Source organism: Plasmopara halstedii (assembly GCF_900000015.1).
Source record: "Plasmopara halstedii genome assembly, contig: Scaffold_289, whole genome shotgun sequence".
Classification (NCBI taxonomy): domain Eukaryota; phylum Oomycota; class Peronosporomycetes; order Peronosporales; family Peronosporaceae; genus Plasmopara; species Plasmopara halstedii.
In genome coordinates, this window is record NW_020187210.1 from 242,960 (window position 1) to 253,310 (window position 10,351).

The 10,351-nt window shown below is 44.7% G+C and overlaps 5 protein-coding genes across 5 annotated transcripts; 1 reads left to right on the top strand and 4 right to left on the bottom strand.

Annotated features, from left to right (window-relative positions):
- Positions 1 to 300: 300 nt before the first annotated feature.
- On the bottom strand, positions 301 to 3,045 carry PHALS_05330 (uncharacterized protein; the record flags this gene model as incomplete). Its single annotated transcript, XM_024722887.1, has 2 exons — positions 301 to 2,825; positions 2,904 to 3,045. The coding sequence occupies 2 exons, from the start codon at positions 3,043 to 3,045 to the stop codon at positions 301 to 303; spliced, it is 2,667 nt and encodes an 888-aa protein (XP_024573919.1).
- A 272-nt stretch (positions 3,046 to 3,317) lies between these two features.
- PHALS_05331 (uncharacterized protein) lies at positions 3,318 to 4,747 on the bottom strand (the record flags this gene model as incomplete). The annotated part of the gene is made up of 3 exons (XM_024722888.1): positions 3,318 to 4,252; positions 4,329 to 4,406; positions 4,510 to 4,747. 3 exons carry the CDS (start codon positions 4,745 to 4,747, stop codon positions 3,318 to 3,320), a joined length of 1,251 nt encoding a protein of 416 aa, XP_024573920.1.
- Positions 4,748 to 5,092: 345 nt separating this feature from the next.
- PHALS_05332 (Predicted Ca2-dependent phospholipid-binding protein) lies at positions 5,093 to 5,839 on the bottom strand (the record flags this gene model as incomplete). The annotated part of the gene is made up of 1 exon (XM_024722889.1): positions 5,093 to 5,839. The coding sequence occupies one exon, from the start codon at positions 5,837 to 5,839 to the stop codon at positions 5,093 to 5,095; it is 747 nt and encodes a 248-aa protein (XP_024573921.1).
- Positions 5,840 to 5,921: 82 nt separating this feature from the next.
- Positions 5,922 to 7,162, top strand: PHALS_05333 (Mitochondrial transcription termination factor, mTERF; the record flags this gene model as incomplete). The annotated part of the gene is made up of 4 exons (XM_024722890.1): positions 5,922 to 6,176; positions 6,238 to 6,273; positions 6,342 to 6,485; positions 6,542 to 7,162. 4 exons carry the CDS (start codon positions 5,922 to 5,924, stop codon positions 7,160 to 7,162), a joined length of 1,056 nt encoding a protein of 351 aa, XP_024573922.1.
- Positions 7,163 to 8,561: 1,399 nt separating this feature from the next.
- PHALS_05334 (uncharacterized protein) lies at positions 8,562 to 9,843 on the bottom strand (the record flags this gene model as incomplete). The annotated part of the gene is made up of 5 exons (XM_024722891.1): positions 8,562 to 8,715; positions 9,135 to 9,213; positions 9,279 to 9,345; positions 9,535 to 9,654; positions 9,775 to 9,843. The coding sequence occupies 5 exons, from the start codon at positions 9,841 to 9,843 to the stop codon at positions 8,562 to 8,564; spliced, it is 489 nt and encodes a 162-aa protein (XP_024573923.1).
- Between the last annotated feature and the right edge of the window lie 508 nt (positions 9,844 to 10,351).

Here is a 10,351-nt window from a genome sequence, read left to right on the forward strand (position 1 = left end):
AGCCATCAAAGGTTTGCCTGTGATGAGCTTTGTCATTTTGTCTCAACGGTGAGATCTATACACACTGCTTGTTGTAATAACTTGTGATAACTTAAACGCCACAAGGTGATGGGTGGATGTTGTCAATCAAATAGTCGGCGACTGCTTCTTATCGTGTTCAAATTGAAGGGGATACCTCGAAGAGACATAAACCGTCGTCATACTTGATTATATATTGTAGCAATGCACATTTTAATTTTGAAATTTCTTGGTCAATATCGTACGGTATTTTAAAGTTGTCCTTTCTACCTTTCAAGAATTCTACAATCCATAAGCACCACGTATAAGTTCCCACAAACCTGCAACTACAGGCAAAACGGCCGCATATGCTGTTACGACGCACTGATCTGGAGCATCACAAGCGATGCCGATACCCGTCACCAGTGTGAGGAAAAGTGAGATAAGCGGAAACACAACGTATAGCAACATTCTCCGCTGCTTAGTAGCATGAATTATTGCTTTTTTGCTATCGCCCTTAATCACATGATCGTCTTTGCTGTGGTCTTCAAAGCGATTGAAGAGATACAAGACACCCATGTTGAATCCGTAAATAACCAGCAACAATGGAAGACGAAAGAGCATATTCATCCACTCGTCACGCACAAAGTATAAAGCGATACCACCAATTACAGGGAGCATAATAGCCACGAGATTTAATTGTGCCACCACGAAAAAAAGAACACCGAGCGCAGCGAGGATACCTAAAATCTTAATGCCATAAGCCACTTCACAACCGAAAATCTGCATGGACGTTGGAGCCCACCACGATACCATCCACCAATGGTGCTCCTCGTTCGGTTGGCACAATGGCTTCACAAACGCCACTTCTCGCACGTTTTCGAAGAAAACGATCGACATGATGACAAGCACGACAAGTACATCAATTTTCGTGATTTTCCACACGAAAGTTGCCCGATCTCGCGCATGCTGTGCACGCGATTCGTTTAGCTCCTCCATTCGTCTTTGCAAACGCGCTTCTTCTTCGCGTTGTCGCTGTGCTTCGCGAGTTCGATCAATTTTCTCAGCAATCAATCGTTGTTTGTTAAAAAACTTTTGAGTCAAGCGGTCGCGTTTGTTTTGCGCTTTAATACGATCACGATTTCGACGCTCATTCATCTTCATGATATCACGCTTGCGAAGCTGATCAAACATACCACGAAGACTATTGACTAAAAGCATCATATTCGAGCGATTCGCTAAGATCTCACCAGCTTTCAATATTGCGTCTTCTCGTTTGGCTCCTAGTGCCACAAAATTTGTTGCCAGCGTCTGGACGCTATCAAGTCCTTTGCCTTCATTACTGACAATGGCTGCGCAGAAGCTGTCACGTCGGGCATCTTCCAGCAGAAACTGCGCACTTTCTACCTCGTCCACGTAGGTCATCTCCATCACTTCAGCTTGGTCCACCCAGCGCTCTAACCGACGCATGGACGCTGCACTTGCGCCACTACTTGCAGCTGTCGCTGCACCAAGCTGTGTGGTCCGCTGAATAAGTTGATTATTACTTGAGGTCTTAGTATTTTCGAGCAATAACAACTGCTCGTGTTCTGGTTCGTGTGCTGACTGAAAGCTCTCGATGGCACTATGTAGTTCCTGCTGAATCTTCTGTTGCTCGGCTTTCTCCTCAAATGCCTTCAGCAAAAAACCAAATTCGTCTTTGTCTTTGAGTCCTCCTCCCAAATTGCTTACACTCCCACTCATTGTCATGCTTCCACTCCAGCACCTAGCAAACGCGTCCAGCTCGCTTGACGTCGCATTTCCGTTAGCCACATTTTGTGGAGGCGTTCCAGAATTTGGACGAAGTGACGCAAGCAATTGAAGGAAAACTGATTTTGGAAGAGATTTACTCGAGTTCATTTTGCTCACGATTACTTCAGATATTTGTTCGGAATATTGTTGGACGCGAGCATTTTCCAAATGCAAACTTTGTAAGCATTCATCCTGCGCATGAAGCCACAAATCTTCGTTCACGTATCTCTTCCAACGTGAAGGGACTACTAACTGCATCATCTCAACTGCAACCTGTTCTCCTCTGCATGCAATTTCCTCCACAGTAGTCATGATTTCTGCAAACGTCATGTCCTTCTTCGTCGTCGGATGAAGCGGCATATTTCGAAGTTCCATAGTTAATTCGTTAAATGTCACCGCTTCAAGTTGCTGCTTAAACTCTCTTGCGTTACACAATACTTGTACGTGTCTTAGCCTGACACAGGCAATTTGCTTAATTCTTAAGGATAAAATTTCGGCAGGAAATTTGCATATAGCTTGCTCTAGCTTTGCGGGGTCATCTTCATTAAAAAGCTTACTCAATGTACGGCGTTCACAATAAAAACGCCACACGTACCAGCCGACATTCCACAGCAAAGCAGTAATAAGACCAAAGACCAATAACATGGCCACGACCACAGCCAACACGGCGGCTTGTTCCTGTGTCGTAAGCTCGGTCTTGTCCTCTCTCCACCACCACACTGCTGTGCGGTACGACACGTATCGCTCTAATGCTGCGTCACCCTTAGCTCTAGCAAGAGCTGCCTGCACTGCCAAGTCGACGACCTCATCTTCCTCAGCTACAGCTGGCAGCTTAGACTTGTCCTTCTTCTCCGATTTGATCTCAGTGTTCAAGATCTCGTCTGTTGCCTCCCATGTCACAACGTGAATATCTTTTTCTGGCCATGGCTGCACTTCTGAGCTTTTGATATCTTGAGCTTCAATCGAAACCTGTTGCTTCTCCTCAGGACCATCCGAAAATGAGAAATCTTCTACGCGAATTTCCACTCGACGATAAGCTATTTAAAAATAGAGCATGAGTAAAGATTGCGATGAGATCATTGACGAGACTTCGTGGCAAATGAAAGATCACGTACGATGCGAGCGCTCAGCTACCGCACGTCGTGCGTCGCTGGCGGTGAGCAGGAGGAAAGTGACAACTAGTAACCACCGTATGCAGCTCATCTTAGCAGCGTTGTATCCTAACCGGCATCGAAGTTGTGCTCGTGCCGGCATCATGCGTCTTTTGAGCACCAAGTCGAAGTGTCGGGCAGAACCTGATTCCATCAAGTTGTTTCTCAGAACCATCCCGCGGCCAAAACTCCCAACATGAGACCCATTATTGTGTTGGTTTCAGAATAGACACTGAAACGAGTGAATAACTCAGTGACTGGTGATGTTCAAGTCGTCAAAGACTGTAACTGACCAAAAAGCTTGCGATAAAATACTATAATACAGTAATTGGTCTCTTATTAACGTTCTACTATGATAATTTGATATCCACCCACTCATTATGCCGCTTTCTGCGCCGTAGCGCTGTACTGAGCAGCTTTTGGTATAGACGCTACAATTGATATACGTGAACGATCAGCGTTAATCACTTGAGAAGACGCAGGACTGATCTCAGGCTCAGATGCTACCTCTTTTTTATGCATTGCATTGCCCAGCGACGTAAACATATCGGCAGTAAATCCTTGTGGCAGCTCTTTTGTCAACTGATGTAGCTCTTGTAAAACTTCATCCGTTAAGTCATCATTACTTGACGGTCGATGCTTGCGCCATCCAGAGGTCTTTTCATGATGCTGCTGCAATTGCCAACCTTTCTTACTGTTTTGCCGACGAAGAATTGTTGCCTGGATGCGTACAAATGATGCATAAGTCTCGTATAATTGCTTCCAAGCTTGCGGTAGGCCAAACTCGACATCCTCTTCATCAGTTGCATCTTGATTGATATCAATCAAAAGATTTTCAATCTCTAACGCTCCGAAAGTGCGATCCTTGGTCTGAATACTCTGCACTGTCGCCAAAATGTCCGTCAGTGTCGCCTTAGTACCCTTGGTGTAATGAGGTAAAATCAGTTCCGCTACCATTTGCTGTGTATTATCACTTGCTTCGTCTTTCATTTCGCGCTTTAATTTCTCGATCACAAGTAAAAATTGCAGGTGACAAAAGCGCACGACCTTTAATTGTCTTCTTAATTGGATCGCTATCGCTTCATGACTTGTATCCATTTCATTCCCTTCCTCCCCTTTCTGCGTGTTGTACCATTGGAATGGAAGTATCATAAGCTTCCACGTTATTTGGAGCACAAACACAACCACTCTTAATATAAAGATTGCGATAAGCGCCAGGACAATGACGTCCAGCCTGTTAAAATTCTCTGTCACTGCATCCTTCCACCAAGACGTTCCATGCTCAGTGGCAATCTCCTCTTCGCTTCCAATAACTAAGCCCATGCACAGTGCAACAGCGTATAGTGCATCATTATATTGCACTACATCACGCCAATCAAGCGTCCGTACCTTGCATGACGGAAAAAATATCAGCTGTTTTCACGTCTTTTGTCACCACTTGAACGCTTGGTCGCTCCTTTGCGCCATCTACAGCCACAATGCATGTACAACATCATGCAATACGATGAATACAAGCCTGTGAGTGAAGCTTTAAAGCGACGACACCACACACACACACACGTCTGCACACCTTGAAAAGAGAAGTCTTCCTCTCGAATCTCCATCGATGTCTTAGAAGCTGATAATTGCGTCGTCGACAATGCAGAAGACGGAAATAAGACAGAGCCAGTCACCGGATTGAAACGACCCGAGAGAGAGAAGACAACACTTTTGGCACCTTTGGCGCTTGAGGTAGCAAAAATGATTGTGTGGCGCGTCTGATTCATAAGTAATAGAAGCATATATAGTGCTCGTACTGATGCCCACATCATGGACAGGGAGAGCTGCATGAAGTAAGGTAAGTGGACTCTCGAGCGTCGTGATGGGATCAGATCTGAGCAGAAACGTTCTTTAAAAAGGAAGGAAAAGCTCATACGAATACCATAGCCAGCTTCAACATACTACTTTGATAACTGTGTTACCATAAAAGTGCTTTTTTAATTTCGAAAATCAAAAGCTGAAGATCAAATATTAACAGTATTATTTATCTAACATTTGCATAATGACATCAAACTTCTCGGATACCCGATGAATCTCCATCTTCATCAAAATCACGAAGTTCTTCTAACTCTTATGGATGCCATTGTCTCATGCTATTCATTTCTTCTCTACCTTCACTCACAAGCCACGGCTGGCCTGCAATGGTTTTGCCATAGTCGACGACGAGCATAACATGTGGCGAAGGATGTTGACGACCAGGGTCCTGTGTAGGTTGATGCGTATATCCATCCATGATCATCTCCCTTCTTAGTAGAATAGGCCCACCCTGATCCTTCAAGACCTTCTGGAATGTCTGGGGCCACGTCATCAAAGTTGTCTGAAGAAGTCTGTAGGTCGAAGGTGCTCCAATGACGACGCTCGTTATTGTGCGCGGGCATCCACTTACCATCCACGTAATCTTCATTCTCCCAGACACACAACGTTTTTTGTCCATCCGTCTCATCCAGAAAGCAAATATCCAAATGGATTGTCGACTTTGTGTCGGGGTTCTTACATGTAGACTTTAACGTTTCCGGCACTGAAAGCTCGTAGGTTTCTACCACGCCTTCATTGGGGCGTCGTACATATGTGGACAGCGGTAGTTGCAACTCCCCCAGTAAATCATCAATCTTAAAACGGTCATTGTCCACCACTTGAATAAGCAGCTGGCTCTCAGAGATTCGTGACGTATGCGGCACCTCAAACTCGAATGTCTCCGCCGGCTGCCATACAGGATTTAGCGCATCGTTAATGCAGGACGAGCGCAAATACTCATCACCTAGCTGAAAAGTCACGAAGGGATCGCTTGCGTTTCCCTGAATAAATGTGTCAGCCACAGGCAGGTTATTGGCGCGCAGTAAAGTGACGTTGAGTTGGGGCATTGCACACTTGGATTTCGTGCTGTAGATATCCGGTTTTTCGGTACTTTGGGTGGCAAATCATAAAATATTGTACTCGACAGAAATGCTTCGACTGCTACGTTTCTATCAACCGCTCTTAGCACTCAAACGAAGCTCAAGCTCCACTTCGAAGAGGCCCCTAGAGGATGCTGTGGCTATACGCAGGCAGGAATCAGCGTACTACGCACGATTTTCACGCAAATACCCATCGCAAATTGGGCCACTTTCCATGGAGGCAGTGGACCGAACAACTCGCTACCTGACAATACGAGGTCTCAGCCATACACAAGCATTACGTGCTATTTCTCATCATGTCATGGTAAGATCTCATTGTCGGCAATCTTTCACGAAACAATACAAGAGCTTATTAATTGGTTCAGATCACACGCTACTCGCCAGAAATGATGGAACGCAAAGTACGGGCTATTATGAAAGTCACCATGTAAATAATGAGTAACAATTATTGTCTCTGTAAAACTGATAGATCAATTGGTTGAGTAACTTAGGTCTCAGCCAGGACAACATCAACACTATTATTGTGCGCCAACCTAGCATTTTAGGATCTGCATTGGAAAAGCATGAAAATCTTGTCAGATGGTATACTGACCACGGGGTGCCAAAGCACAAAGTACGGAGTAGCTTGATGGCTACTGATTTATATGTGATTAACTTCATGTGGTTTAGATGGTCTATGTTTTCAAAGTGTTTCCAGGGGGTGTAGCTTTCAGCCTCGAGAAATTGAACACGAAAGTTGAATTTTTCAAAGGGCTTGGCTGCGAAAATGATCAAATCGCGCGTATCCTGAGAATGGCTCCGCAAGTGCTGGCTTATAGTGTCGAAAAGATGCAGGCCGCTGTGCATTATTTGGAAAAACTAGGTGTTCCTTCGGAGCAAGTTCCAGCTATCACAACGAGAGTACCTCAGTATCTCGGCTTGAAAACGACGCGAATCAAGGAAACTGTCGATACACTTGATGACATGTTTGGCCCAATGGCAGGTGTTCAGGCTTTAATTTCAAACTCTCGCATTGTGATGCACAAAGTAAGCAGTTTGCGCCGATCTTACAACTTTTTGCTGTCGGTTGGCTATACAAAAGAGCGACTAGTACAATGTATGAGGTTCGTCACGCGAAGTGAAAGTCGCATTCTGCGCCCGCGTGTCCAGTTTCTCAAAGCACAGGGCGTTGATGTGGTTGAGAATGTCTCGTGGATTCTAATGCCAGAAAATCAATTTAAAATAAAATACTCTGGCTATTCATCTTTCTTCGCGCGGTACATAACACGACCGAAGAAACGCCGGATGTGACTTCTTATGCTGAGCATCACTCGGTTATTCTTGATCAGTGTTAAATGAATACGTAGTAAACGTCAAATTTCCATGATGCGTTTGCAAAAGGCTTTTCTAAGATTGGTTTTACTCATCTTTTGCGGCGATAATCAATTTGAACTTACACTGCGCAAAAGACGCCTCCACATTTAAGCTACCCAGATGAACGATTGTCCAATTGCGGTGAGCTTTGTGTGGTGCACCAGAAACTCGCGTAAATAAACATGCAGACGATAAGGTAACTAAATACTTGCTTTGCTTTTCGATACTATATGCGGTCTTAAGCTCGTACAAAACATATCTGATTTACTATCAGCAATAAAACAGTGTGCTTTATAGCGTGCGCTAGCAGCCACGTATCCGACAAACTCTCTTTTCTGAAGTTCCATCCTCCACATCCGTATCAAGATTTTTGTGATACTTAATCGCCAAAATATCGTACCATATATGTACTCATTAAATAAGGTGCGTATGGTGATAAATTCAACCAATATATCTACCACCTTCATATTGGCTTTTAAAGACATTGCGCGGAAAAGAGCGCGAGCAAAGCGTTTTTATCCAACCACAGCATCAAGCTATTATAAAGCGTATATCACCGCAATAGCATGCTGCGAGTCGCACATGGGTCTTTGCTACCCATGAAATATCGGAATACCGTGGCTTGCATTCGACGCACAATTGAGCCAAGTGCGTCAATGTGTATTCGAGATTTAAAAATGACCGGCCTGTTCTGCCAGTCGTATCCGATCTTTCGATAGACTTCAGCACAAAACTTCATTTTTTTTACTACCTTCATCACCTTGAGATACTAAATCCAAAGGTTCAGGGTAAAAACCGCCCATCATTAGTATTGTAGTTTTTGATACATTTGGGCCAAGTGGATTAGTGGAGTTCAGCGCTTTAATCAAGCCAGACTTGAATGGGAGTCATTTTGCTTACGATCGAACTCACTACCCATGCGAAGTCTCATCGTGTATTGTGACGTAGTGGTCAATACAGCCACTACGCCAAATTCTAAGATCAGCTGGCCAGATTATTCTGGCTCAGCGTGATCTTGAATTTTCACATTTTCATATGTCTACGAGTCTATTGGCTATATTTTGTTGCCGTTGCCACTTCAACAGCTCTTACACGTCTTTTCATTGGATGTAAATCCTCAGGATTGGCAACATTTCAGTTACCATCCGGACATGGTGATTATGGGACGCCATGGAAAAATTCTGGCTCAAGCACGCCGAGGCTCCGCAGGATTTCATTGGCAGAGAAAGATAACAGCAGAATTTGAGTTAAGATAAGTTTTTAGAATAGGACCTGGATCCTGGGTACTAGACAAGTACTAGCTGGCGCCAACAAAACTAACTCAATCAATCACAGCTCAATTTGCCTCTTCTGCCCAACTCAACCTTCCAGCAACACCTCGACTGCAGCGCCTCGGCTGCCCCTTCGACCCCGCCTCCGACTCGCCACCGCCTCCGACCTCGACTCTCTTCGCCAAGGCCGCCAACAACTGCTTCGTCCGTTTAACTGGCCTGGGATCTTCACATGCTTACTATCTATCGTAGTTTTTCATACTAGAGACATCGGAGCGTTATCCATTTCTCGGATCTTAAATCAACTAAGCAAAAATCAGGCACAGTATGACGAATATTGCGCTTTACGTCGAGCGCTACGATCAAAATCCACTTACTGTTTAAGATTTGAAGACATTCTGACGCATAGTGGTGACACTTTCCTGAGTTACGATTCAGCCTTGGACTTTCCGCTTCATTGGGTATTCGACCGACGCTTTTTTCACGTAAAGTCTGCACACCATGTAAGCAAGACGACAACTATACTCGAAGATGTAAGGTGTATGGTATACGCCCACAACCAACGTTTACGAAGAGTACTGAAACGGGATGACTCAATTTAAACCCGTAACCCGTGTTGCGGCTTTGAAGCCACGTACTTATCCCGCCAGTCCTGTTGCTTCTGAATCAGAGCGCAACTGCCCTTTCCCATAGCCATACGTACGACTTTAATAAATTCTGTTGAGGTAGCTAACATCTGATGTCTTTCATGAAAGCGTCTTTCACGCGATGGCGGAGCTTACCAGTGTCATCTTGTAGAGCTGGGGACGGTCTTTCCCGCGTCCGTGCAATCATCAAGGCGCGACGGTACTAACAACTGGATTACTTTTCTTCTCAGAAGCCCGAAACGTTGAGCTCTTGGAGCGCGATGTGGCTTTTGTAGAAAAAATCAAAATTTTCATGGTCACATTTTTCTGCGCTCTCTAAATTTCTGCACCTTCACGCTTTGATGAAATTCATCGTCGACCACTGTTAAAAGCTCGATCTTGTTCTTCGTACCGGGAGGTGCAACAGCATACGCATTCGATCCCTCGTTTGTGGCAGCAATTCGGGTGTCAAGTAAATCAGGTCTCGACCGATAAAAGGCAGGTCTTTTTCATGCTCTTTTAAAGCAATTCCCTACGGCTCAACAATTTTCTCTTTTGCCGCCAAACCAGGGGCACGATACCTCTTGAGGCGACTTGCGTTAAACATTGATTATGTCGCCATTGACATTGCGAGGTCAGAAGTGTAAATCACTTCAGGGTCGTAGATGGCTCGATGGAATGTGACATTTGTATGTACTCCGATCAGACTAGCATTGCCCATAGATGGGTCTTAAGTGTATGGGAGAGATAAATCACCCCTATAAACACTTTTTCACAGCTGATAACCTATGTCATTAATATGCGGGTCGAAGTGTCTACGTTCAGCTTCCTGTCAGTGAGCGTTTAAAAATATATCCTAAAGTAAGTCAATTTCCTCCGCCACCCGGTATGGAAATCGCTCCAATCATCTCCCTGCTTTACATCGAAGTTTATGTGCTGCCTGTGATTTCAAACACCTTGTTTGGATGTGAATTTATGATCATAAAGAGGACGGAAACCTCCGTGTATCTATGTTATTAAGTGCTGGGTGTTGCTCGACAATTGATTACTACCCGGGGGCGGATCTTCAACGCATAACCAGGGCGGTGTGCACGACTGGCCCTCATAGTCCGATAAATCGTCTGTGACTGGTTGGCAGTGAAAAACAGCAGCAATTCTCCCAACAAATAAGCAAACAAACTTTTTTAAAACGCGGCGAAAACGACATATCAAGATCTTCAACCATGGTT